General features: G+C 35.2%; 8 protein-coding genes and 1 long non-coding RNA gene across 11 annotated transcripts; 5 read left to right on the forward strand and 4 right to left on the reverse strand.

The window, feature by feature from the left end:
* Nucleotides 1–1294: 1294 nt before the first annotated feature.
* On the reverse strand, nt 1295–27830 carry LOC103870551 (light-harvesting complex-like protein OHP1, chloroplastic). 2 transcript variants are annotated; one of them, XM_033292025.1, is made up of 6 exons: nt 27566–27830; nt 27349–27471; nt 27172–27256; nt 14628–14632; nt 11838–11848; nt 1295–1308 (listed from the first exon to the last, which is right to left on the reverse strand). In XM_033292025.1, exons 1-3 carry the CDS (start codon nt 27725–27727, stop codon nt 27188–27190), a joined length of 354 nt encoding a protein of 117 aa, XP_033147916.1. In that variant the 5' UTR covers nt 27728–27830; the 3' UTR covers nt 1295–1308; nt 11838–11848; nt 14628–14632; nt 27172–27187. The 2 variants fall into 2 exon arrangements, with proteins under 2 accessions (XP_033147916.1, XP_009146936.1); XM_009148688.3 differs by lacking the exons at nt 1295–1308; nt 11838–11848; nt 14628–14632 and having other exon boundaries at nt 26989–27256.
* Nucleotides 1315–4024, forward strand: LOC103870545 (probable protein phosphatase 2C 36). Of its 2 annotated transcripts, XM_009148683.2 has the most exons (4): nt 1315–2848; nt 2923–3036; nt 3310–3574; nt 3656–4024. In XM_009148683.2, exons 1-4 carry the CDS (start codon nt 1409–1411, stop codon nt 3769–3771), a joined length of 1935 nt encoding a protein of 644 aa, XP_009146931.2. In that variant the 5' UTR covers nt 1315–1408; the 3' UTR covers nt 3772–4024. The 2 variants fall into 2 exon arrangements, with proteins under 2 accessions (XP_009146931.2, XP_033147842.1); XM_033291951.1 differs by having other exon boundaries at nt 3310–4024.
* Nucleotides 5606–6342, forward strand: LOC103870546 (metallothionein-like protein type 2, MT2-18). Its single transcript, XM_009148684.3, has 2 exons — nt 5606–5813; nt 5917–6342. The coding sequence occupies exons 1-2, from the start codon at nt 5749–5751 to the stop codon at nt 6092–6094; spliced, it is 243 nt and encodes an 80-aa protein (XP_009146932.1). The 5' UTR covers nt 5606–5748; the 3' UTR covers nt 6095–6342.
* LOC103870761 (protein AE7-like 2) lies at nt 8845–10157 on the forward strand. Its single transcript, XM_033292029.1, has 5 exons — nt 8845–9276; nt 9403–9519; nt 9602–9701; nt 9820–9865; nt 9960–10157. The coding sequence occupies exons 1-5, from the start codon at nt 9185–9187 to the stop codon at nt 10034–10036; spliced, it is 432 nt and encodes a 143-aa protein (XP_033147920.1). The 5' UTR covers nt 8845–9184; the 3' UTR covers nt 10037–10157.
* Nucleotides 9905–11831, reverse strand: LOC103870762 (pre-mRNA-splicing factor CWC22). Its single transcript, XM_018659136.2, has 2 exons — nt 11672–11831; nt 9905–11480 (listed from the first exon to the last, which is right to left on the reverse strand). Exons 1-2 carry the CDS (start codon nt 11802–11804, stop codon nt 11227–11229), a joined length of 387 nt encoding a protein of 128 aa, XP_018514652.1. The 5' UTR covers nt 11805–11831; the 3' UTR covers nt 9905–11226.
* LOC103870548 (transcription factor MYB3R-3) lies at nt 12703–15677 on the reverse strand. The gene is made up of 8 exons (XM_009148685.3): nt 15153–15677; nt 14827–14990; nt 14691–14742; nt 14551–14608; nt 14280–14374; nt 14090–14193; nt 13876–14004; nt 12703–13791 (listed from the first exon to the last, which is right to left on the reverse strand). The coding sequence occupies exons 1-8, from the start codon at nt 15195–15197 to the stop codon at nt 12933–12935; spliced, it is 1506 nt and encodes a 501-aa protein (XP_009146933.1). The 5' UTR covers nt 15198–15677; the 3' UTR covers nt 12703–12932.
* Nucleotides 16384–19429, forward strand: LOC117134152. Its single transcript, XR_004458329.1, has 2 exons — nt 16384–18010; nt 19087–19429. It is a non-coding gene; the product is annotated as an uncharacterized LOC117134152 (long non-coding RNA).
* Nucleotides 19265–21307, reverse strand: LOC103870549. Its single transcript, XM_009148686.3, has 6 exons — nt 21035–21307; nt 20619–20761; nt 20488–20538; nt 20190–20411; nt 19999–20101; nt 19265–19911 (listed from the first exon to the last, which is right to left on the reverse strand). Exons 1-6 carry the CDS (start codon nt 21118–21120, stop codon nt 19413–19415), a joined length of 1104 nt encoding a protein of 367 aa, XP_009146934.1. The 5' UTR covers nt 21121–21307; the 3' UTR covers nt 19265–19412.
* Nucleotides 24663–27061, forward strand: LOC103870552 (probable protein S-acyltransferase 16). The gene is made up of 7 exons (XM_009148689.2): nt 24663–25381; nt 25750–25842; nt 25928–26029; nt 26110–26187; nt 26266–26364; nt 26447–26542; nt 26620–27061. The coding sequence occupies exons 1-7, from the start codon at nt 25106–25108 to the stop codon at nt 26734–26736; spliced, it is 861 nt and encodes a 286-aa protein (XP_009146937.1). The 5' UTR covers nt 24663–25105; the 3' UTR covers nt 26737–27061.
* Nucleotides 27831–27842: the final 12 nt, after the last annotated feature.

The raw sequence follows: 27842 nt of genomic DNA on the forward strand, positions 1-27842 counted from the left end.
TTAGAGTGTTTGAACATTTAATCTCGTTCGAATCGAATAATAATCACAACTATGAAATATTTCATGACTTTTTTTTTCATTTTGAACAACATTTCATGACTTCTATGTACCTTTACCACTTGTATATATATTTGGGGAAAAAATAGTTTTAAAAACCACAATATATAGGAGAAAGTCAGATTTTAAAAGAAAAAACTCTCAGCTTCCACGTTCTTCATTCCCGAAATCGTTGACAAGTTTTTTATAAGGATCCACAAAATGTAATTACGTGCTTAAGCATAATATATGGTTAAGTTGAAAGACTAATATATGATAGTAATAGTTTTGTTTTGAAACATATATGTTGGAACAGTCTGTTTTGGATAAGTTCAAAAAAAAAAAAAAAAAACAGTCTGTTTTGGATTTCTGATCATGGCACACCATCGAAGTATTCTGGTCGACTAGTCGCAGTTTTATTATCATATTATTGATGTCTGAGAAAAACTGAATCACGGTCGTATGTTGAAAATTTCAATTTTTTAAATTAAGAAATTCGGCTGCAAAATTCATGCAGTGCATATTGTAATGTAAGCAGATAGCTACTCTTCCAAGAATATCTGGTATCTTTTTATTATATTTATTTCCAATCTAAAAAAGACTGATTTGTGTTATGCATTGGTACTATTATTCATATCTTATACTCTTATTTTACAGTGTTTTTCATAGTTATGATTGTTACTTGTTAATTTTTGAATGGTATATTTGCTAAGTCGTCAGCACATAGATTTGCTTCCCCTAGATAGAGGCTAAAGCAAGCTTCGCACAATTAGTTTCTTGGTACTGACTGGTCACATTAATCATGTAACTAACATCTAATTTATCTGACTTTTTGCATTTCATTAGTTTAGTAATCTCATACTTTTCTGTTTTTTCCAATATATCAAACCAAACGTACCCTTCTTCAAAGTCAACTCCCTCATAACGAAAACAAATTAATTTGATTTAGTTGAATGATGGAATTCTTTATCATAAACAAAAGGTATTTGTAAAATACAAAACCAGACTTATACAGGTTTATACTTTCTGGCGAAAATGAGTTAATGATTCCGTTGTCGGAAAATCTAATATTTACAATCTCGTGTCAAAAGTTTCATTTATAATATCTAAAATAAATAAAAATTATTTACAGGCTTTACTAATTCCAGTGACGACCAACAGAATAAACCTCCTAAAAAAAGTCAACTCCTTTCATCATCTTCACGATTTTGTTCCCACATGATAAATACCCAAAGAAGCTATTCATAGTAACGTCTCCACAAACATTTTCCTCTCGACTCTCCAACATGCGAAACGACGCGTTTTATCTTCACTAAAACGGTGTCGTTAGTAGCTGCGTAGCTCCCAAGTTAACCTCTTGCTTCGTCTACAAATGGGAAACGGAGCAAGTGGCTGTTGCGTGGCCGGAGACACTTCGAGACGATGCGGTGTCGAACGCTTTCACGACAACCTCGGTCACTCTTTCAGCTATGTCCGGCCAGTCCTCGACGGATCAAGACCTTCTTTCACGCGGGAACCGTCTCTCCAACCCGACCCGATCCCTGGAACTACGACCACTTTCCGTTCAATCTCCGGCGCTTCCGTTAGCGCCAATAACTCAACGTCGCTCTCTGACTCTCTCTCAACGGACTTGTCGTTAAAGGCCTCCGGGTTTGAGAGCTCTAACAAGTTCGCTTCCTTTCCCCTCAAGCCTGTGCCGCGTGGTCCGACGAAGAAGCCGAGTCACGTGTCCGGTCCGTTCGAGCGACGGTTTTTATCCGGTCCGATCGAAACCGGTTTGGTTAAGAAGAAAAAGAAGACCAAATCATTTTCTAAACCTAAACCGAACAAGAGACTTGCCACGTTTAAAACCATTTTCACAAACTTGATATCTAACAATCAATCTCGCTCGAAGAAGGGCTTGATCGAGCCAATCAACAGTTTCAATTCATCAACTTCGGATCATCATAGACCTGAGATCAATAACTCAAGCACAAGCACGAGTCTGAGCAGCCAAGAGAGCCCTAGAACCAAAGAAAGAGAAGACTCTGAAGAAGAAGAAGAAGAAGAAGAAGAGGGGAAGAGTGAGTGTTCTCTAGAGGAGCCAAAGATTCAATGGGCGGAGGGTAAAGCAGGGGAAGACAGAGTACACGTCATCCTCTCTGAGGAAAACGGTTGGCTTTTCGTGGGTATTTACGACGGATTCAACGGTCCAGATCCACCGGATTATCTTCTCAACAATCTCTACACCGCCGTGCTCAAAGAGCTCAAAGGGTTGCTATGGGACGACGAAAACAACTCCGATGATATTGCATCATGTAGCGAAGAAGGTCAGTCCCAGATAAGGAAACAGAGTACACTGGAAGGAGGCACTGTTGCTTGTGACACAAGAAACATAGTTGCTTGTGACTCAAGAAACATAGCTGAGGATGTGAAGAAGCTGCAATGGAGATACGCTTCGAAACAGAATTATATAGAATCTGACTCGGAGATGATTAACCACAAAGACGTGCTGAAAGCACTTGAACAAGCGTTGATGAAAACAGAGGAAGCGTTTGATCAAACGGTGGATGAGAATCCAGTGTTAGCCTTGATGGGGTCCTGCGTACTTGTGACACTAATGAAAGGTGAAGACGTTTACGTGATGAGCGTCGGAGATAGCCGAGCGGTTTTGGCGCAAAGATCGTATCTCGGGAGGAAGAAGGTGGCGAATGATCTTCAGAGAATCAAGGAAGAGGGTGGTCCGTTAAAGACTTGTTTGGTCAGAGAAAAAAGAGTCAGTCTTCTGGTTCCTGTTCAGCTCAATATGGAACACAGCACAAACGTTCAAGAGGTAACACTTTTATTACAAACTGTTCTGTTTTGATTCGGAAAATAATGAGGATACTGATCTTAAGTTTTCTTTAGGAAGTGAGAAGAATCAGGAATGAACATTCTGATGATCCATTGGCGATAGAGAATGGTAGAGTGAAAGGTTACCTCAAGGTCACTCGTGCATTTGGCGCTGGATTTCTCAAACAAGTATGAACATTTATTTAGAATAATTTGAATTTTTAAGTGGACTACGCATGGTAGTAGTTCATATCATGGTGAGATTTTATGGGTTATAAGCAATCTAGTAAAAAGTTCTATTAGAAAAATTATATAAATTTGGGGTTTATATTTACGTAAATTATTTCTTTAATTTTGGGGGCCACATGCTAAAGTTTCACTTGTCTATACTCATGGCAGACTATATATTAGGTGTTTATTATTCCTTATATATCTAGCTAAAGATTAAACGCTTTTCTTCAGCCGAAGTGGAACAAGGCGGTTCTAGAGATGTTCAGAATAAACTACGTTGGAACATCGCCGTACATCACGTGCTCCCCGTCGCTTCACCACCACAGACTCACGCCGCATGATAAGTTCCTTATCCTCTCTTCTGATGGATTGTATGAATACTTCTCCAGTGAGGAAGTCATCTTCGAGGTTGAGTCTTTCATCTCAGCCTTCCCCGAAGGCGATCCTGCTCAGCATCTCATCCAAGAAGTCCTCCTTCGAGCTGCCAAAAAATATGGTACTAAGAACAAAACACAAACGCAGTTTACCATGCAAAACGCTAAAAAAAAACTCACGTACAACTTTGTTTGGTTTTCAGGTATGGATTTCCACGAATTGTTGGAGATACCTCAAGGAGATCGTCGCAAGTATCATGACGATGTTTCTGTGATTGTGATTTCACTTGAAGGAAGAATTTGGAAATCTTCCATGTGAATAAAAAACCGTGTGTGATCCACTTAGTTTTTTGTTATGTTATCTATTTCTGGCATACACAATATGCTTTGTTTTCCATAACCAAATATTTAGTTTAGCAAATATGATATATAATGCAAGAAGAGAATGACCATTTTATTTTGGCATAATATATAGTTAGACGGTATGTATCTTTTTGTATTGGTCACTTAACTGTATTTGGTAAGGAGAAACAACATCCCCTGCTTTCAATATGCCATATTTTTGCCAACCATATCATAATCGTAATCTTATTGTACCAGTAACCACAAATTCACATGCTTTTTAGTTTGATAAACTGGTCATGGTTGGTCCATTCAGGGCCGGCTCAACATTCTTAGAGGCTCTAGGGCAAAAAAAAAAATTTTACCCTCTAAATTTTATATACATATAATGTTTAAAATATTTAAAATTTAATATATAATATTTTGTATATATTTGTAATGAAAATAAAAACTATATACATATCAAATAATTTTGGGCCCTTTTTATTTTGATTTATTATATTTATAAATTTTTTATATATAAAAATATAAATTTATAAAAAAAATTGAGGCCCTTAATTATTATTATACGGGGGGACACGGGCTTGGGCCCGGGGCGGTCCCACCGTTTGTCCCCCCAACTGAGCCGGCCCTGGGTCCATTAGCTAGGGGCTGACAACAGATGAGTACCAACTCAAAGTTACAGGTGATATAAGTTATAACTATGCTCTTTCTTTTCATTCTTCTGTGACTAAGAGTCTAAGACACCCCCAAAATTTAAAACCTTATCAAACAGGTTAAAACCAAAAAAGAAGTAAAAAATGGACATTCGTTCGTCGATAGAAAGTATATAAACAGTGTTTCTCTGTTGCGGGACTTGTCAACTTTCACCCCAAGATATTTTCATTTCTAGAATCTTGAATATATTTATTTGCCAAAAAGTACATGAAAACATTGATTGCATAGCATGTGCCTTTGGCAACAATAAAAACCACTTTTCATATTTGTAATATTTGATATTTCGGATAAGATTCGGGAAATGATTTCTCCTATATTCTCTCCCGACCACGCATAGTGAATTCTCCTTTTGAAAGATTTTCGCCTTCTCCTTTTCTGTTCTCTAATAATATCAAGAAGACAAGAAAGAACTCTTTTCTTAGATATTTTATTTAAAAAAAAACTCTTTTCTTAGATTTATTTTTAGATATTTCATTTACAAGAAGTAGTTTGGATATTTTCCTTGTAAAAGTAATTCTTAGATTTACTAGTTGACTTTGATTAGTAAATTTAATATTTGTGTTTATTTCTTACATTATGTATTTGAAGTAGAACACATATAGAAATGAGGTTTTAGGAACAATAAAAAAAAAATTAGATATCTCAAACTTTGAATTCTGTTAAGAATTTTTCATTTTTCAAGCTCTTTTCAAATTGCTCTTAAACAAAAATATCAAAATCTCCTTTTCCAAAAAAAAAAAAATCAAAATCTCACTAAAAAGTAAAAAAAAAATCTCAATTTTTTTCTGCAAAAGCATTAGTAATAGAATAATGATGTGTCATGCGTGCATGTGGGTTAAAAACAATTTAAACCACAACCGTAGATTTAGATATGCATAAAAGGCGGTGTAATACTGGACGGTGATAAGGCTGTAACACACGGAACTCCAAAACGCTCTAGGACGTACCAGAACAAACACACGCTCCACAATTATTGTTCCGACAATTATTGAAACCGACGTACGAGAATCAATGCCTCGAAGGGTAAAGCCGTAAATAAGGACTAATATGTGGACTGATATTTAATTTTAGGAGATAAGAGCGGAGAGGGATTGCGACACGTGTATGGTCAGTATTCTCTCATTTAGCCTATAAAGTTGGAGGCTTCATCAATCTAAAAATTCATTCTGTGATAACTTTCTACCAGCGATCAATTTGATTAACATTCTCTGCTATTTCTTCGGTCTTTCTCGAGAAAATGTCTTGCTGTGGTGGAAACTGTGGTTGTGGATCTGGCTGCAAGTGCGGCAACGGTTGCGGAGGGTATGTCTCGAGCCTCTGTTAATTAAGTTTTCGATTGTAACAATTTTCTATTTTAAACTCTGTTTTCATCTGATCGTAACGTGTGATGTTTCGGTTGTCGCAGTTGCAAAATGTACCCGGACTTGGGCTTTTCCGGCGAGTCGACCACGACCGAGACTTTCGTCTTCGGCGTTGCACCGGCGATGAAGAACCAGTACGAGGCTTCTGGAGAGGGTGTCGCTGAGAACGATGCATGCAAGTGTGGATCTGACTGCAAGTGTGACCCTTGCACCTGTAAATGAATAATGAAACCTTTCTAAGGAGGCAGAGATAATCAGAGTTTAATTATATTAAGTAACCCTAATGATGTTCTAGGTTTTGTTTTACGGTGTAATAATGGCTGCAGGATTTTGTCTTTTAGCCGATAATGGTTTTCGTTTGTGTTGACGTCATATTTAGATGTCTCTGCCATGTGTGACGGATGAGTCAGTTTGTACTTTCTATGGAATGAACGTGAATGATTCTCTAATATAATAGTAGTTCTTTTAAATTCCACTAGTGGATGTGCCCCGCGCAAGCGCGGGGTTTGTCTATCATTGATATTTTACTTCTGTACCATTCTTTTTGTATACGCATGATTCATTTTTCTCTTGGCTTCTCAGATTTGCATATACAATGATGGGGATATAGTACTTGGCATCATGAAGAGAAGGCAATCATTGTCATTGTATTAGCATAGTAGGAATTTTTATACCACCCGTTGCTTGCTGGTTGGTCGATTTATTCGTTGTTAAGTTTTTTGGACTCATATTAGTAGACCTGAAATTTATTATCTGATATCAGAATTCGATCCGATATCTGCTCTGAAATATCTGCTATGAAAATAGGATATTCGAACCATTCAAATTTGGATCCGGATAATAAATTTTGGATCCGCCAAAACCGAATCCAAATTCGGATATTTTAATTTTAGGTCTGGATATCTGAATCTGAATCCGAATCCGAATCCAAATCCCTTTTTAAAAATATATTAAATTTTTAGTTTTATTAGTAATTTTATTTAATATATTAATATTTATAGATAAAATAAATTTAATAGTATTATATTTAATCTTTTAATATCATACACATACATATATATTTATAATTTTTGTATAAATATTTAATTTATTTTTTATTTTTAGAATTTTAGTATTTTTATAAAAATATTTTTATTTTTAAAATTTATTTTTAAGAATCCGGATCTGAATATTCGCAGATAATACAATATGTTGACAGCTATCCGAATTCCGGATATTTGGACGCCATAAATCTGAATTTGGATACTAAATCTACAGATCCGATGAATCCTTGAATACCATAATTTTTTCAGATATCCGGATGTTTCCCACCTCTACACGTTAGTGACATATACACTTATTAGTTTATTTACTTAATATTTTATTTCAATTTTTTTTGGATGCTTTTCTAATTTTGGTCAATTAGCTGTTTGGATTTAAAATATCCAAATTTTTATATAATTAATTTCACTCAAACTGATTTTTTTTTGTAATATAATAAATATGGTTAATTTTTCTAGATTAAGCTTACGTTGAGTTTTGTTCTCTCCATCCTTGAATTAAAAGAAAAAACGTTTTTAGCTACATCTTGCACAATGAAATAAATGTACATACACTCTAAATTTAGTGAAAATTTTATCTAACTGTCTTTGAAAAATTGAGCTAACCAAAACCTCCTGGAATCATTCTTTCGTGAAAGAAAGAAGTATAAAGGGAGAAACAGAAATTGCCAAATGCCTGAAAATGAAAAAGTTTACACATTGAAGTTAGTCAACACATTGAAAAAGCCAAAACTATAAGTACATGAATTAAAAAGCCACAACTACAATTTCTATATTGCTATTTCGTCGGCTTTCCTTCATTTTTTTTTGAGCTTTGCTAATATCAGCCGTTGAAGCTTCAATAATAATTTAGATTACCAAAAAAATCCCATCTCATATCTTTCCCTCAGATTTATTTTATCATAAAACAAACACTCATCAAACCAAGCATATCTAGGAGTCTGAGATATACATTTACTTTCTGAAAAAATTTCAACATATAAGAGAACCTCATGCTTAACTATGCTTAAGAGGTATCCAAAAAATAAAGGCGTCCTAAAGAAAATGGCCAAAGAGAATTAAAGATATGACAAATATAAACCTGCAATCATAGCTTAGATTGTAAACCGAAACACTTGTCAGGAAGCTCTTGCTACGACCTCTATATCTACCTCATTTAGGGCTTGGGCTTTGATTCCTCCTTCCAAACCACTTGGTAATGACGGAGTGTAGGTCCTTCTTCTCATCGGAGAAGACGAAGAGAAGCTTAAATCTCTCTAGTCTCTATCTGCAAATCAACATAAACTGGATCATAAAGTATACCATGAATTTTCATACATTAAATAAATTAAGACAAACAAATGCAAGAGTTATAGCATCAGCCGCTAAGACACCTGGTTGGAAATCATAAGATTCCCTTGCCTTGCATGCAATCTGCCAAATCACATAAATGAGCATAAATATATGAGAATACTACAACAAATCATACAAACAAATACCACTTTTTCAATTATTTTATTACAAACACTTACAAAAGTGAAACAAATTGAAATCCTAAACTAAACGATTTCAAGCTTTGACTGGAATCGTGAATATTGGACTTACGGGTTAATACGGAGCCGTGCCACCCAAACATCTATGACGAAGATCCTCAAAAATAGCGAGCGAGGGCATCGCCGGCCGTAGACACTGTTGGATAATAACTTGCAGGGAGATCAGATGTTGATCTCGGTGCTGGGGCCTCTGCTATTTATAGTGGTCTCCCTCTATCAGTTACGAAACGCTTGAGTTGTCGAAGTTATATAAAAATTAATAATGGAGAGGGGAATGATATGAGCAGTGAAAGGGCGCAGGCGGCAAACCAACAGAGGAAGTGGAAGACAGAGCAATGAATTGGATTAGGTTAATTCGTTATTAGTTTAAGAGATCCTAAATTGAATTTTTGTGAGACGTACAAATAATAAAAAGATGCTGACGAAGAGGCCCACACGGAGAAGGAAACGCAGAGGCCCACACGGAGAAGGCATAAGTGATGTGGAAAAAACATTGATTTTTATTGGTTGATTATTTTAGCTGACGTGGATGCGGTTAGAGGGCTTGATACCTAAATTAAATTATGGGCCGTGTCCAACCATGCGTTGGCCTTATGGGTTACTAAAGTTGGAAATACGACGCCGTTCGCGTTAAACACGCGTAGGTCTCTATCGGTAGAATAAAAAAAAATTTACGTTGCATGACTACTATATATATGCAGACGTAACATCTTGAGGGCTTCTATGTTGAAGAGAGAAACATGGATTCCAGATTGGTTAATGAGAACCCAATTGTTTACCCTAAGAAACAGCAGCTTGTTCGTGCTAATCAGAGCAACACCGATGAGTACTCTGCAGAACCAATAGACCAGCTCGAGATTTTTGATATCCTTTTTAGTTCTTAATCCGTTACAAACATTAAATTTCTCGTCGTTAAGCTTATTATTTGATCAACCTATATATCTTTTGTTCCTTGACGATCTACAAATCATATAAGAGATATCAAAGATCCAGAGCATTCTGAGCTTACACTGGAGGACCTCCGTGTGATTACAAAAGAATCAGTTGAAGTTGATGATGCCAAGAGTTACGTTAGGTAAACAACCAAGAAAGTTAAGTGGGAATTTACTTTTTTTTTTCAGTCCAGTCTGCTAAATTGTGGTGTCTTTTTTATTCAGAGTTACGCTCACGCCAACTCTTCCACATTGTCACGTCCCCCACCTTATTGGCCTTTGTATCTACGCAAAACTTCTTAAAAGCCTTCCTACTCGATTCAAGGTTACAAGGATCGGTTGCTATTGAAGATTAATTAGTTTCTTTAATAGTCATCAGAGTCGTTAGGGCTGACTGAATGTGACTAATTCTCTTTATTGATTTTGTGCACATTTATGTTTAGGTCGATGTTAGAGTGGCACCAGGGAGTCATGCAACGGAGGCTGCAGGTATGACATTTCAGACTGCTCTTGTTAAACCGGTTTGGGTTTTTTTTTTTTTGAGATCAAAGTTGACTGATTATTAAATTGGTGAAAATTGCAGTTAATAAACAATTAGGCGATAAGGAGCGTATAGCTGCAGCAATTGAGAGTCCCTACTTTGTGGATCTTTTCAACTAATGCTTACAAATATGTGATTTTGGATCCATCTAGTTTTGGCACATCCGTTTAGGATTTAATCTTATTTCAGTATATCTTTATATGAATATACCATACTTCAGAACTAGAGCTTGTAATCTTTATTGTGTTTCTTCAGCTTCATTCTCTAATATTTAATCACACTTTCATGCTATACTCAAATATCGATCTCTCTAGACAAGTTTCTTGTTAAAATTATGAACATGGAGGTTTCTCCATTGGCAATATTTCTACTTGTAACCAATTAAGCTGGAAGATTATGTTTTAGGTGCTAGCAAAGCAACAATAGATATAAAATAATATCACATTAGTGGAAAGCTAATTTATGGTAATAGAAGTCATAGGATCATAACTTTGAAATATCTTTTAATCTTTATTAGTTCATCAAACCCAATTAGTGGAAAGCTAACTGAATGTGATTAACTCTCTTTGTTAATTTTGCGCATATTTGTGTTTAGGTTGATGTTAGAGTAGCACCAGGGAGTCATGCAACTGAGGCTGCAGGTACAATATTTCAAACTACTCTTGTTTATAACAGTTTTGGTTTGTAGTTGGAATAAATGTTCCAGTCTGATTCTCAAATTGGTGTAAAATTGCAGTCAATAAACAACTAGGCGATAAAGAGCGTATAGCAGCAGCACTTGAGAGTCCCTTCTTTGTGGCTCTGCACTAATGCTTACAAATATGTGATTCTAGATTCGGCATGATTCTTGATACTTTCTTGTTTCAGTCTCTTATCTGACAAGAACATGAGCCCTGTAGTTGATCTTTGCTATGTTTTTCTTCCAGCTTCATTCTCTATTGAATCACAACTTGTACTACATGATTAGAGTCTGGACAGAGGTGTTAGTTAAGCTTTCTATCATCCTGGTGGCAATTTTATGTTTGTTCTTACTCTAATTTGAGCTTGAACATAAATTAGGCTCAACAAAGCATCAGTAGATACAAAAAGGATTGAACTAAAAAGATATTGTGTCCAAATACTAAAATCATAGCTTTAAAACATATTTGAATTTTTGTTAGCTCATCAAAGTAAAAAAACGAGGCAATCGATATGAAAAACCTTTATTTGATTTTCTATTTAGACCCTTCAAATCAAATAAAGAGACAATAAAAATTAGTAAAAGAGCTTTTACACTAATTAACCTCCTCTTCTTTTAGTCTTCTCCGTCTCATCTATTAATCCTCTGACGCTTTATCAGGAGCTGCCTGAGTTTTTCAGTGATGTCCCCAAGTCCAATGGAGGTGAAGAAGTCGATGGAGAACCTCATGTTCTTAGGATGGTCCTTTGGGAAGATTGACTCGAAAGTCTCCTCCATGGTCGGATCCTGAAGCTTCTCATTCAAAGCTCTCATTCCCATTTGCTCAGAGAGTTCTTGGAAAAGAATCTTGAGAAAGATACGGGAAGAAGATGTTGTGTCTTCCTCTGTCAGACTCACATTAGCAAGTACACACCACGGAAGAGCATCCGTGGCTAGCACGTGAGCAAAGAACATGGCTACATTCTTCAGTTTATTCGTCTCCAGACGATGAACCGTCGCGTACTGCTGCACAAACAGATTCTCGAAACATTCTCTGTACGTTTTGCTTCTTAAGCAGAACCTTTGTGCTAAGTACCATAGAAGGAACGATAAGTCTTCTCCTCAGCGCAACATTCGAGGATCATAACGCATAGCTCCATCTCTTGACCCGGTTCGAGTCGGATTTGGACTAGTTTATGCCCTGCTTCCTCGAAATTAAGAGTCGACATGATCGTTTGGTAAATTGTCCTCCTCAGACTGACAAGATCAGTTTCTGTATGATCTTGTATAACCGTCCGTTCTTCCTCTAATTAGGTCTTCTTCAAAGAGTTCTAAAACTACATGACGCAGATTGTGAACGCTTACCTTGTTCACCAAGGCGTTGATTCTTCTCTTGAGCTCGTCCCATGATTATCGCTCCACGTCGATCGTGTTCTCCTTCCTTCTGAAAGCGGGAACGTAAACTCCTTGACCTTCCATCTCTCTCTCTGAGTCGTTAGGTTTTTTTTTCTTTGTTGGTTTGAGTTCTGTAGCTATGTATATAGCCACTCTGTTTCCCTCTCTTTCCTTTTTTTTTTATATTTGTTTTTCCTATTTCGCTTTTATTCTCTTTTCCTTTTTCGATAATGTAACAACTAAAAAGATTTATATGATATTTTACATGATTAATAATAATTTATTATGATATTATAATTTATGAAAATTGTTACATAAATAGTTTTATAATTCATAATTTTACCTATTTTATAAAGATTCACAGTTTTCTTATATTTATTGGTTTTATTAAGATTCATATAATATAAATTATCTCCATTTTATTTTAATTGTTATTTTATATTTGCCTACGTAAATTAAGAAAATATTTAATTTTGTATATTTTCTAAATAAAACATCATTACTTATACACATAATAACATTTCAACTAATAGAAAAAATAAATTAGAATATAAAGTTAAAATTTTTACATTAAAATTATAAAATATCATTTATTTTGAAACGAAAATTTTATTCTATAACGACATTTAAACTGAAACGCAGGGAATAGTATATTTCATAGAAAAATAAATTCACAATTTTTTTATTCTAAAAAACAAAAAAAAATCAATAGAAAGCCTTTAAAAATGCATATAATTTATGATATATTTCATAGAAAATTAAATATTCAATTTCATCAAATTTAAATATGACATTATATTTTGGGTATTATTAACCCGAACCTAATTAATGAGGTGTAGTGAATTATTCTTTGGTATAATACAGTTTTAAAGTTACCCAAAAAATAAAACAAAAGATATTATCAAGAAAAACCAATAACAAAAATTCAGCGTGTAATGGAGAAAATTAAGTCTTTCTTTTCTTTAGACTGGGAGTTGAGAGTCTCCCCCATCAAGCACCTTATCTTTCTCAGATGATTTGGTTTCATCATCATCATCTGCTTTTGCTTCCTCTGGAGAGATGAACTCAAGCTGTCTTGACTTGAAAACAGCTGTTCTTTTGGATCTTATCCGGTACGGAGGAGACAAGTTGTAAGCGTTTGATCCATCATTGCTCTCCTTCTCTTCCATATCAGGGCTCTCTGAGATCTCATTCACCTTCTGATCAACAACAACAACAGCCTCTTTAGTACCTTCTTCATCTGTTTTCGCGGCCTTGTTGTCGCTATCAGAAACAACAACAGTCCTGCGCCGTCTTTTCCTGAAAATGGAAGGCGTGTTTGGGAAAGTTCTAGCAGCTTCTCTCAGGTAAGATTCAGGACTTGTTGGACGCAAACCGTTAAAGTACTCTTTTCTACTAGGAGGCGGTGGAGTGAAGAAGATAACAGGCGATGCGCTTGGACTGCAACCGCATTCGTACCCGTACATACGCTGCTTATCCGCTTCAGACGCCATGTTATACTCTGTTTGAGGGTTCTTGTAGTAAAGATGGTAACCATTCTCCGGCGATGGCTCAGGCCTAGGTAACTCATCACTGGTCAGTGGTGAAGCAGCTACTACTTCTTCTAGCGGAACAGAAGATTTTAGCTGGTCTTTTCCGTCTTCATCTGGTTTGTTTATCTGTATAGCAGAATCCCTTCTCTGATAAAACAATGGACGTTTAGTAGCACTATCAAGAACACCGTTCTTTGCTGCTGAAGGTGGTAAGGCGCCATTAGCTTGGTAGAACTCTGACTTCTTCTTCAATGAACTGTTCCAATGATTCTTTATCGAATTGTCGGTTCTGCATCAAGTAAACCCTTTTCATTAAACCAAGAAGCTAAGAGTCCTAACTCCATTGAAGCATCCACCAAGGAAGAGTGTATACCTGCCGGGTAAGACCTTAGCGATTTCAGCCCATTTGTTTCCATGGACTCGATGAGCATTCATGAGAGCTATCTCTTCCTCTGGGGTCCAAGCCTCCTTGTTGATACCAGGGTTCAAATGGTTGTGCCACCTGCATACATATCCAAAAACACATTGAAGCTTCTAAAAACAACTATAACGAGAAAAAAAATGCTTTCTGCTCTCATATGTGTTACCTTTCTCGACATTGCTTCCCAATTCGACCTTCTAAAGACTTAGCGATAGTAGACCATTTCGCAGGACCGTATTTTTTGACAAGTTCAACGATCTTCTCATCCTCCTGAAAAATAAAACAACCTTTAAAGCTCTCATACAAACAATGAAAAGCAAACAAAAACGAAAAGAAACAAAGGAATAGAATCGAACCTCTTGCGTCCAAGGTCCTTTAATAAGGTCCGGATTCAGAACTTTCTGCCATCGGTGCAGGCATTGAACTTCGGTTCTATCAGGGAAAAACTCCGCTGAACAAAAAAAAAACAAAATACACACTAAAATTCAAACAACAAGAACAGTTGATAAAACTCATAGTCACTGTAAAACAATTCAGAAGCGTATACACAATTGCATACAAGACTCCAACCACAAAGCTGTGACATCAATTAGAATCTAAAGGGGAAAGGGAAGTTATAACGTTTACCTATTTTCTTCCAGCTCTTGGCATTATACGTACAAACTGCTTGTCTCAATGTCTCATCCTGCAAACAAGTAAAAAACAAACATCTAAAACTTACCGAACTAGTACAAGTTTTACCATAGACAAAGCAAACACTAACTAACCTCTTCAGTAGTCCAACCGCCCTTGGCTCGCCTTATAGGTCCACTCGTCCTCCTAAATATCAAATCTCCCATGATATGAATTTAAATTTGTAAACTTTATTCAATAAATAAGAAGAAGAATGAAAATTAAACTCACCTATGAGTTGGAGAGACAGTGGGAGGACTTGCAACAGCAGGAGATGACTTGAGGAAACTACTACCACCACCACCACCACTGCCTTCAGATACAGAGGAGCAAGAAGCAGCTGTTGATTGCTTATTCTCTACACACTCATCCTCCTCCTCCATCTTCTTCACTTCCTGTAAAGATCCATATCTCAATTCCATTAAGTAAACGCCCAGATCTCACCACAAAAATCGAAAAATTTAGGGTTTATAAACAATTCTAATCACATGAATCTGTATCGATTCCCAGACCTAAAACAACTCAATTGATCACAAGAATCAGATTCGGGAACAAACCTCATCTCGGGAGGAAGAAGACGATGGATTGAAATTGCAGCTCATCGAGATTAGATTGGTGGACCAATTCGGCAGGAGCAGAAGAAGGAGAAACAAGAACGTTAAAAGACGAAACTTTATTCGAAATAAAACATTGCCCGTTGAACGAGAGAGAGAGAAAGAAAGAGGAGAGACTTTGGATCGACACCAAGACGAATTAAAAAAAGGGTTTTTTTTTTCTCTCTACCGTTACTCGTCTGTTCTTTTTACCATAACTAGTAGTAACCTATTCTCTCTCACTTGGGCCGGTTTATTCAACGAATAATAGTTCAACCAAACCAAACCGGCTTTTTCAATCGATTCGGAATAAGATGAACCGGAGAGTGTTTACAATGTTTGATTACTACAAGAGGTCAAGTATGAATCAGCTTTGCATTTAGTGAGTGATTAATCACATACATTAGAACCTCTATACATTAATACTCGATAAATAAATAAACAATATAAATTAATATTTTTTTTTCTTTTTTAAGTTGGAACAGTTCAAAATATAACACAAATCAATAAATAATAAAATAATAGTATTTATTTTTAAGAAATCACTAGATTTTGACCCGCGCTTAAGAAGCGCGGGTATTTTTTTGGTGACCGTAAACTCAAATATTAAATGAATTTATGTTTATTATTAGATATCTAAAATATTTAAAGCTGTTTTATTATTATTATTTCAGTCGGGTACAATGTTTTCATTGAGTTTTCATATCCGAATCAGACTTGTGGTCGAACCGTAAGATCTAGTAACTCATATATAGTGAAATAGAATATAATAAAATGAGTATAGTAAAAATATCTGAAAATCAAAAAGACCGTTATTAACCTACTGAGAAAAAATATAATTTGTTTTTTTGTTTTATAAATATTTGATATATTAATATATATTTGACTTGTATAAAAAATTTCTTTTAACAAATATTTTTAAGTTTATTCATAAATATATTAATTATCAATCTACCAAAATAGTGAAACAAGTATTATTTTTTTTCCTTTTTAAATTTTCTATCAAACTATTATCAATTTTTTTTTAAAAAAAAAATCAGTTTGTGACAGATATTTTATTATTAGAAATCCATACAATTTAAATAATTTTACATTTATATGTATTTATGTATAAAATGATCTTCATAATTTGGGATTTTGTAAAAAAAGTGTCTAAAGTTAATTTGGTTAATTTTTTTTTCTGTAATAAAAGTTAATTGGATTTATAATTTTTTTCTTCTGAATGAGTTGTATCAGTTAAATTATCTTTTTAAGTTAAATGCTCAAAGCCCAATTAATAATATTTATTTTGCTGATAACAAATTGAGATTAAATATGGATAACATATAATATATAAGGAAGACCAAAAAAAAAAGGTCCAAACAACCTTTATAAGTAGATTTATCAAGACTGCTTCCCTTTTAATAGAATAGATATGTAAATATATGGTCTCATTAACCATTACATTATTTGATAAATATTCACAATAAGTTATTTTTATATTTTTTAACGTTTGATGTTTTATTATATAAAGCTTCGTTCATCAAAGTTGTTAATTAACATATTGCAACATGTGTCAATAAAATAATTAAAATTGTGACATATGTCAAAAATAAATTACATTACTTTCAATTTTGCCGATATGATCATTCAAATAGTTTTTTCAAAGTATATATCAGACAATATAAAACCTGCACATCAAGCGACGATCGCTGTTTTATCCGAAGACGTTGGTAGTCTAAACGTCGACACTGCTGCACCAGCACCCGTAACCAAGTTGCAGCCTAGCAGCTAAGTGTTGTTTTATTGTTTGATCAAAAAGAATAATGCACAATTAAAGAACAATTTTATTGTTTGATCAAAAAAAGAATAATGCATAATTAATGTATAACAAATTGTTTCAGAAGAGAGCATATTACATTGTTGTTTGCTGATTTGTGAAATTTAATGATCTACATTACAAATGACTATGTAAAGAAGACTTCAAGAGTAATGAATGAATCAAATACAAACTAAAATAAATCTTAAAATAGAGGAGGCATGAGCTTTGAGTTTGTGAGAGAGAAGCCTTAGAGTAGCTAAGAAATCATTATATATAGGTTTGTTAATTACGGTTAAGTGAATCAATCTGATTTGAATTAACCGGCCTGGTCTTTTATTTATGTTTCGATTTTATATTTCCATCTGATATGAAAGGGGAAAAAGTCTTTCCAAAGACAAAAAAACCGGAACTGGTTTACTTGGGTTTGGTATCCAAATCAATTTTTTGGTTCCAGAGAAATATGTACTAATAATCCAAATCAATTTAATTCAGAGGTTATTTTCATCATGTTCTGATTCCTTCCAATACAAGAAAACAAACCCCATTAAACTCAACTCCACCCAGCATCATAAACTCTCTATTAATGTCTAGACAAGTTAAAAGATTATGAACATCCTAAAAATAGAAACGCAAGGAAGAAGGCAGAGATATAGTGAAAAACTCCATCGACTGCCATCTCCCAGCCAACACCAATCGCAGGTGTAACAACTTCCTTTGGTAAACTCAGCCCTATGAAAAGGAAAGCCAACTCGTAAATATATGAAAAAAACGGTGGACCAAAGACAAAGCTAACATCCACAAGTAAATGAATTCTACCAAATCCACTTTTGGAGTCTACACATCAGTCTCCATATGCATAGACTATCTCTAGGGCACGAAGAAAATCACACATCAAGGAGGCCATACATGCAATAGAGTAGTACGCAATCATAATACCTCTTCGCAAACATATTGTTCTCTCCAACTGCTTCCCCTGCAGCTCGAAGCCGAAACCAAACCACCCAATCAAAAGTGGCATGAGGTTTCCTAGAGATTGAGTTTTGAAAAGTTACCAGGTTCAAAAACTCGTCCAGCCTTCTAGCTCACCTAATGATACTGCCTAAATCCATTTTACCAGTTGATAAAACTACATAAATAGGAGTATGGAACTCATGATCAATGTAACCAATTACAAAGCATATACACAACTACATACAGGACTCCAACCACAAATCCCTTGAACATGTTATAAAGCTGACATCAATTCGAGTCTAAAGGAGGAAAAGGAAGGGATGCATTTAGCTATTTTCTTCCGGCGGCGTTATAGGTACAAAGTGCTCGTCTCAATGTCTCATCCTGCAATAAGTAAAAGACAAAAAAAAAGGATTTTTTTTTCCAATAAGACCATTTCTTATAACTGGGGTTCTTGACTTCAATAAGAAACGGTTATTAGCTTTTAGGTTTTAATTAAGAAAAGTTAAGAATCATTTTTTAAATAAAAGAGATATAAGAGCCGTCTCTTAATCGAAAAATGTAAAAAAATAAAAAACAAAAAAAATATCAAATCATGAGTTAAGAACCACGGCTAACCAACAGAGGTTAATCATGCCCTGCTCTTTCTCTACCGTTACTCGTCTCTTCTTTTTTACCATATCTAGTAACCTATTCTCTCTCACTCGGCCGGTTTATTCTAGTAATTTATACCGACCAACTAATTCAACCAAACCGGCTTTTTCAATCAATTCAGAATAAGATAAACCGGAGAGTGTTTACAGTGCTTAATTCCTACAAGATGTCAAATCAGCTTTGCCCTTATCATATTGATTATTCTTAAATTAATTAGAAATAAACAATGCAACAAATGCTCTTTTTCAATTTAAAAAAAAACACTTGTAACGAGAATTGAAAGAGATTAGAGATGAGGAATGGAGATGCTCATAACAAGAACCTCTTTGACTGAGACAAGGACAAAGTGCTGCCTGTTTTTTTTCATTTCATGTTCCATATTCGAGGATACAAACAAGAACACCCTAAAGAGAATTAGAAAGAAACAAAAAATACTCCAAAACATTCCATAAAACCTCCAAGACAATGATCTATCAGATAATATGAACACAGTTAGAGAACAATTTCAACAAACTAAACTCGCATTTAAATTTCTAGACTCATACTTCATCAACCGTTTGGTTAGAATTGTTTCAGATATATTCACATTTAAACTTCTAGCTAGACTCACACTCCATCAACCGTTTGGTTAGAGTTGCTTCAGATATATGCACAATGTCCGCCTGAAATATGTCTTGTGACTTTTAGTTTGATTAATAATAAAAAAATAGAAAGTGATTATATCACGTAAACATTGATCCTTTCACATTGAAGTCTATAAATCTTTTCTGAAAACTTTGAAACGTTACAAGAACAAACAAAAGCATTATAACACACTCTTATGGTGCGGGTCCAAGTAGTTTGATAGGCTCTTCCTTCTTCTCAGTGGCATCACGACTCGCCGCAGCAGCTCTGAGAGGAGGCTCGAAGAGCTTGCTCGCCACATCAGGAGGCAACTCGTCTTCACCTGGAAGCACAAGAAGCCCTTTCTCTCTAAGAGAAGAAGGCTCGTTGTAGCAAACCCTCCACAGCGAATCCACGAGCTGTCTCTCTTCTTTCACCGTTCCGAGATCCTCTTGTGACATCAAGCTGATCCCTTCGATCCTCTCTTCTAGCAGCTGCCTCAGCTTCTCGTCGCCTTTCTCGATGCTGCTGCTTCCGCTTCCGTCGTTTTTCTCTCTTGTAAGCTCGAGTAATCCGCGGAGAGCAGCTTCTCTTGTCTCTGCGTCGTCGCTAGACGCCAGATGCATCATCACTCGGGGAAAGCCGAGTCCGGTGGCGATGCTGCGGTCTGAATCATCCTCTTGGAGAAGATATTGCAACAAGTTTAAGGCTTTCCTGAGATATTGAAACAGAAACAATTCAAGAATCCACCGAGGTTTGAAGTACTTGTAGAACCGTAAGGACTAAGAGCATTCAGATTACCTTTGAAATCTCACACTACCAGATGCCAAAGCATCTCTTAGCCCAGCGTAACCATTAGCAAGCTTGAAAGCAGTGACTCCAGGTTTGTTATGGCGAATCAAAGCTGCATAAGATAAGATACAGTTAGTCTTTAGCAGAGATGTTCACAACCAAAACATGACAATCTCAATCTTTACTTAGGCCAGGCTTACATGATATCGCACTGAGAGCTTGAGTTCGAGCATGAACATCTGCGTCCGAAGTGAAGTTTGATAGCAATGACTCCAAGCCGTTGGCTTCCATAACCAACTCCTGACTTCGAGGATTGTTCTGAACTATCGTGCTCACGACATCAGCAGCTTTGGCTCGGATATTAGCATGAGAGTTCTTAAGAAACCCGAGAAGAGGAACCAAGCCACCAATCGAATGAAGATCTACACAACAGTAAGTAAACCAATATTCAAAACGAGCTAACCAAAGTTCCAAATTAAGAAGATATCGTTACTTTACCATTAGCCATGTCGATGGACTCAACGTGCTCCTGCAACTCATCCAGCAAATCTACCACAACATTAAAAACAAATCAACACCAGCACAAGATAAGCCAAGAAGAAACTATATGTTAAGGTTGAATAAATCACCTTCAATATCTTCAGGTGTTACTCCATGTTCCACCAAAACCTGCTCAGGTGTTTGCATAACTAATGTAATCTCCTTCATGCGTTTGACTACATCTAAGGTCTGCGATTGCATAGCCTCCATAAACCACTTCCTATCCTCCTCGCTGTCTCACCAAAAACAACTCAATCAACAAAACAATACACTACAAACACCAAACCCAATATCGAACTAGAAAAGAGACAAATCACAAAACTGCATCTAACCGATGCTGATTAAAAAACCTTACTTTACACAGGCCCATCTTTAGAATCACTCAAAGGAATGATCTTTCTCAAGTGAAAACCAAATCTATAACAACCCACCAAGCAAGCATCCTAATCTAGTCTCGGACAAACGACGAGACAGAACCTAAGAAACTAGGAACTGAGCTTCGTACCTCAACTGGCGAGTTGGTTGAGTACCGTCGGCGTGGGAGAGACTCCATTTAAGCAATCCATCCCAATTGGGTCCGTCTTTCGCCATTGAAGAACCGCAAAAAAAAGTAACTTGGAACAGAAGATTGAGAGAGGGAAACTACAAAGAGCGAAGGTTTTGTGTCTTTTCGTTTGTAATAATGAAGAGGTAGAGACGGCTTATCGGTGGTTTTGTTTTTATAAACGACCAGAGACTATTCGCGAAGCTGCTACAACATTCTGAAGTATAATCTTAAACCTCGTCGATCTTTGAAGAGAAGGCCGGTATAAAAGTAAAGACAATGACGCCTTTAACGTTACGGGGCTTTAAAGCTTGAGCCCAAATACAACGATATTGGGCTTTTGTAGGCCTGTTACTTTAAACTATCAGGATGAGAGCCCTCTCTCATCCAAATAACCAATGCTTATTTCATCCCAACCATAAAACAAATTCATACCATTACCATCACACTAGTCATGTGTTAAATGATTAAATCTCGGTAGTCAGATCACACATTAGTGAATATGCTACTTTTTTTAAACATCTTTGCTAACGTGTGAATAATATTAAAGGGTTTGTGTGGATAAATTAAAGATTTTGCATTGGATTTATATTAATTCATATATAATAATGCAATGTAAAAAAAACACTTTTCGCTCCCATCTCTCTCTCTCACTCTTCTGAGCTCGTTCACGAAGAATCAAGATCGTCGTCATGAATCCTTGGAGAGCTCGTCGCATAAGGTATGCATGGAGAGCAAATAATGCCATTGCAGATAGGTATATAGCAGATATCAAGGGCGAGTTTCTCAAAGAAGAAGAGATCGATGAGAATGCTTTGCTCTTGAGTTCTCGTGGGAAGAGTTCGTAACAGGATGCTGAAAATGATTTCGATCACGAGAAAGACGATAGAAGAGCATAAACCTCGTCTTGATTCATATATCAAAACAAAGCTCTTGTATGAATGGTGACTGTGATGCTCTATTGTAGGAGAGATAGGAACTTGAATCATCTCATGATTTTCATTGCAGCATTCATGATCTATGCGAGGCTAATAAATGGGGCTGTTGTATTTCTTATTAAATAAATGCAATGTGGAAGTAACATCATATCAAAAATATTAAACGTTGTATAGTTCAAATCTGGTTACATTTGTTATATATTATGATGGACTGATTTTCGTATGTATAAATTTTGGGCATATTTATCATATTTTATTATTTATTTTAATTGATTACGCACCTATAATTCTTAAATAAAATTTTTGGTTGATGACTAAAACACAGTAGACAATCAAAATTTATGTTATGATTATTATATGTTGAACATGACATTAATACATTTCAGCAAAAATAAAAACATGCATTGATACATAAAATATAGACTTGTATTTCTTTGGTTCACCGATTTCACCTAAAAATACATATTGGTTATAGTTATAGTCTAGGGATTTCCTCTAAAAATACAGATGCGTGTATTCTCTCCATCTTATTATTTTATCATGCGGATAAAACATATAAATTTTAGGTGTTCAAGATTTTGGAATGTTAATCCCATACGCCCCCAAGGCTCTTCAAAAACTATAAAATATCTCTTTTATGAAATTCTAAATTTTTAATCTATCCATCTAAGCAAAAATATCCAGACCATAATTTTTTTTACATATACCATAATTTTTTCTTCTCAAAGTTACACATATATAAGGAAAAAATATCCAAATACAATTATGAAACTTCTAACTTAATTTGACGCAAATAAATCAATGTTAAAAATACCCAGAAATTGTAAAATTCAAAAATTTATGAAAATATTTAAAGGTTTAAATGTGATTGATCATAAATTATCTAAACATACCACTTAAAATATATTACAATAAACAGTTAATAATAGAAACTTTATATAATAAATATAATTAGACAAAATTTTATGTGAAATTTCACTTATTGTTGAGTCTACAAAAATAGCAATATCTTATAATAATTTTATATATAGTTTTATCTAAGCTACATAAGCTTATATATAAATATATTACAAAATAAATTTCAACAAGACAAAACAAAAAAAAACCCAAGTTATTTTTATATTGTTTTAGCCATTGTACATTTTAGTTTATTATTATCCCTTATATACTAAAGCGCAAGTCGCACGATGAATCAGAAATTGCCATGTGTAAAAACTTTAAAAGAACAAAAAAAATAATTGCCACATGGAAATTTTTTTAAAAGCAATAAAAAACAATTCCGTTTAAAGAAAATATTAAATGCAAAAAAATAAAAAAATAAAGCTGTTTTGTTTCTTAAACTGTTTCTATTTGTTTTTAATATAGAATAAAAATCTACATCAAATAAAATCCCTTTTATTTCTCACACTACACCATCACGATCTTTGGAACTGTTAATCTTTCTGAGATTTTACTCACTATGGTATAAATTCAAATTTATCTTTACGTACATTCATTGCAGTTTCCTAAATTCTCATGATTCCACTTACTCTCTCTCTCTAAGTCTGAAGAAATTGCAATTTTAACTAGATAGATGGATTGGTTTCCGACGAGAGTACAATTCTGAATGGATATAATCTCTGGCTAAGCAGTTGAACAGCAATAGTTTTCGAGATAAGTTCTTTTCAAAGAATACAAAAAACCCAGAATTTCTTTGGCGAAGGTTGCAGAAAAGTTGACGATGAAAGTTGAAACCCAGGTTAGTAAGACTTCGTCACTCATATCATAATTTGTGTAATGTTTTTTTTTTTGCTAAACTGGTAATTTGTGTAATGTTAATTTGTTCATGAACCTTTTTTCTTCTATGCTCTCACCTACTTATAGTTTTATTTTATTTTTATCAAACACCTACTTATAGTTTCTATTTCATTTCTTTTGTTGTTCTAGATATTGGGAAATCTACGTATTTTGATGCAGTATCGTGATACAAAAGGTAAACCTAACCAATCAGGTTAATAACATTTGAAAAGTGGAATAAATTAATTCACAATTTACTGAAATATGTTTTTTTTTTGGTGGTGACAATTCAAATAATGAAAGTACAAAGCTCATCTTAATGCACACTTAGTTAGGAGTAACAAGGCCCCTGATAAATTTGAGAAGCACCAGAAGAAAAATTTAATGTGGTTCTTATTAAAAAAAAAAAGTAATCTGGTGTAAAATATGTGACTTAAAAACTTAGGTGGAGAAGAAACAAAAGAAGGGCCTATATCTGCTATTCAGATCAAGACCTTAGCCTCAAGTTCGTCTTCCATATTCATAATCTTATAAAACGTGGCTACATTAGTTTGGTATACTTTTGAATCAATACACCCGTTTGCGTTTTTATCTCATTATGTAATGTTAGCAATTTTTTATAGCAAAAATAAAAACTTCTTAGTAAATATATCACTGAAAATGAAGAAAGACAAAAAAACATAAGAGATGAACAGAAAGACTACAAGAAGTAATGACATCAATAGTCTGAACAAATTATTAACTTTCAAAATAACATTTTTTACATCAATAACATATTTATTGTAAATTCTATATATTATATAATTTTAAAATTAGTAAATAATAATGCCCGGTGCGTAGCACGGGAGACATACTAGCATAAAATAAAATGAAGTAGAACATTTTTACAATATTACATACGAAGGATGATCTACTATTATTAAAGGATAGAAAGTTTAGAAAATATAATTTTTAAAAATAATTATTGGAAGCCTCATTTTGAATATTTACCGGTCAAATTCATATTTGAAACATAGACATTCCCATAATTAAGAATGTTAATAAGGACCTTTGAGATTTAAATAAAAACAAGAGGGTGAAATTAGAGATAGTGTAAGAATAAAAGGGTCATTTCAGTTAGTGGGAGGAGCTTCAAGTTTAAGACATGACACATCTCCAAAATCATCAACAGCTTCAGACATACTCCAACAACAATAATCGAGAAGAAAGAAAATAATAAAAAAAAAAACCATTCGCCGGAGAGACACTGTTGTTGCGACGCCAGAGCTCCGTCTTAACCCTCCACGTTTGTTAGCCGGAGGAGGAGGAAAAGAACAAGATGAAACGGAAAGGAGTCGGGTTCTCTCTCCCCGTCGCGGTGGTTATGTTGGTGATCGGTTTCATCTATTTCTCAACGGTTTTCACTTTCATCGATCGGTGGTTCAGCCTCACTTCATCTCCCGGAATCGCTAACGCCGCCGCGTTCACGGCCTTGGCTCTGATGTGTGTGTACAGCTACTCCATCGCGGTTTTCAGGGATCCGGGTCGGGTTCCACTCAGTTACATGCCGGATGTTGAAGATCAGCAGAGTCCTGTTCACGAGATTAAGCGAAAGGTCAACTCTTTATTGTCTTTCTCTCTCTCAGAGTTATGATCCTTCATATCCATTAAAGTTACTGGCTTGGAAGAGAACCTTTCAAGCTACCAGATTTGTTCCTAACTTAGGATCATTACATGTAGTCATCTCTTGTTGATTGTTTGCTCCATTAGTATTGTTTCCATGTCTTGTGTGAGGCGAACTTTTGAAGCTAATCAGATTTGTAGCTAACTTTCTGATTATGACCTTAAAGGTTGAGGCTTTAAGATTCCTCAATCATATTTGAGCTATGTTTTTGAGGCTTGAAACTCTGTTCTTACCACTGTCTGGGAAACTTCACTTGTGAATGTTTGTCTCACTGCTTGCTTTGGTTACGTCATTTTCAGGGAGGGGATTTGAGATATTGCCAAAAGTGTTCACATTTCAAACCTCCGCGGGCTCATCATTGCCGAGTTTGCAAAAGATGTGTGCTTAGAATGGTATTCTCTTATGTCCCATCATGCCAAAGTGAACATCCAAATCTAAGTGATATTTATGTTAAATAAGTTGTATTGTGATTTGAAGGACCACCATTGTATTTGGATCAATAACTGCGTTGGACACACTAACTACAAGGTCTTCTTCGTATTTGTTGTCTATGCGGTGACTGCGTGTGTGTACTCTCTGGTACATTTCTTAATTTCAATGTGTATCTCCCTGAGCTCCTTCATATACGAGCCTTATGTGTATATTCATTGGATTCTTAGGTATTGCTTGTGGGAAGCCTTACTGTTGAATCTCAAGATGAAGACGAAGAAATGGGAAGCTATCTAAGAACTATATATGTAAGTGATGATTTGTTTTGAAAACTACAAGCAACTATCATTTTCCCTTCTAATGTTTATGGTTTTTTTGTTTCTCAGGTGGTTTCATCTTTTGTACTTATCTCATTGAGCATCGCGTTAGGTGTTCTTCTAGTATGGCACATTTACCTCAGCTTACAGAACAAAACAACCATCGAGGTTGTTCTTTTTTACTTCTCTTCTTAACTCCAGTTTTTTTTTTTAATTCCATCTGCTAATACATGTTGCGTAAATTGAGCAGTACCACGAAGGAGTAAGAGCTATGTGGTTAGCAGAGAAAGGTGGTCAAGTCTACAAGCATCCATATGACATTGGCGCATATGAAAACCTGACCTTGGTATAAATATTTCTTTTATCTTCCTTTAGATGGTTAAGTATCAGTTAAAAAGGTTTTAATCTTTGTTCCTTCTTTAGATTTTGGGTCCGAACGTACTTTCTTGGCTCTGCCCTACATCAAGGCACATTGGTTCCGGTCTGCGCTTCCGTACAGCTTTTGACTCTGTCCCCGTTTCATCAGAAACAAAACCTTAGCAGTGATCCAAATCATATATTCCCAAATTTTTGGTGAGTAAGGCAGCAGATTTTCAACTTCACAGCACTCTGGCTCGTCCCTTCTCAGGCGTTTTAGCTGCCTCAGCTCAAAACCAAGAGGCTGCTTGATCAAGAACATCTGTTTGTGAAATTATGATGACGGTTAGGTCAGTTATTTCCACTGTTTTTTTTTTAATTTGGATTCCTCATAATAGGTGAAGTGAGTTAGGTTTGTGGATACAGAACTCAAAATTATACATAACAATTAACAGGTGAAATACATCTTTGTAAGATTATTAAAGCTTTTTATAATCTCTTATAAGAATCAGACAGTTCTCAGTATGTGTTTATATGCAAATGCTGAAACTTATAACTTGTAAGCAAGCTCTTAGATTGTTGAATTCCATAAGAAATAAGAAAAAGAAGCTTGTAAAGAAGAAGAATGGCAAAATCAGAGAGGAAGATCAAGCCCTTTTCCAACATCAACACCAATGATTTGAAGTATTCCTTTGTTCAAAATCTGAAAGAAAAGAGAGAGAGGGAAAAAAACATCTGTTAAGCTAATCTCTTTTGTCTATATGCATATCACTTAAATAACTATGTTGGACTCACCAGCTCAACAATGAAGGTACCGATGAGACCAATCATACAAGCTCTAGAGTTCCATATCTCAGCTGTAAATGTGAATCCCAGAAACGCTGGTACAAACTTGGGTTCCACTTTTGGCACTATCACCTTCCCAACCAAGAAAACAAAAGTAAGGGAATCGTTAAAACCAAAAAAAAAAACATTTTTATGTCAAAGAGTGTGTGATAGACAATTTACATACCCCTTGAGGGAGTTTAGCGGCGCGTACACAGAGAGACGATTGTTTCAGACCGAACCTGAGTGTTCTTTTGCTCTGACAATGGCCATGTTGAACCGACAGCCTCCGAGGAACAGGTAAGAAAGATGAGGACAATGGCGTCGAGGTGAGAAGCGAGCTCGCCATTTTCTTTTTTGGCTCAGGAGAAGAGATGAGTCTTGGTTTTGTGGATGTGCTCCGTTGGTCAGACGCATTTCGTTCAGACAAATTCTGCAACGTGTCATATTCTTCTCACCACAAA

This window comes from Brassica rapa, chromosome A05 (assembly GCF_000309985.2).
Source record: "Brassica rapa cultivar Chiifu-401-42 chromosome A05, CAAS_Brap_v3.01, whole genome shotgun sequence".
Lineage (NCBI taxonomy): Eukaryota > Viridiplantae > Streptophyta > Magnoliopsida > Brassicales > Brassicaceae > Brassica > Brassica rapa.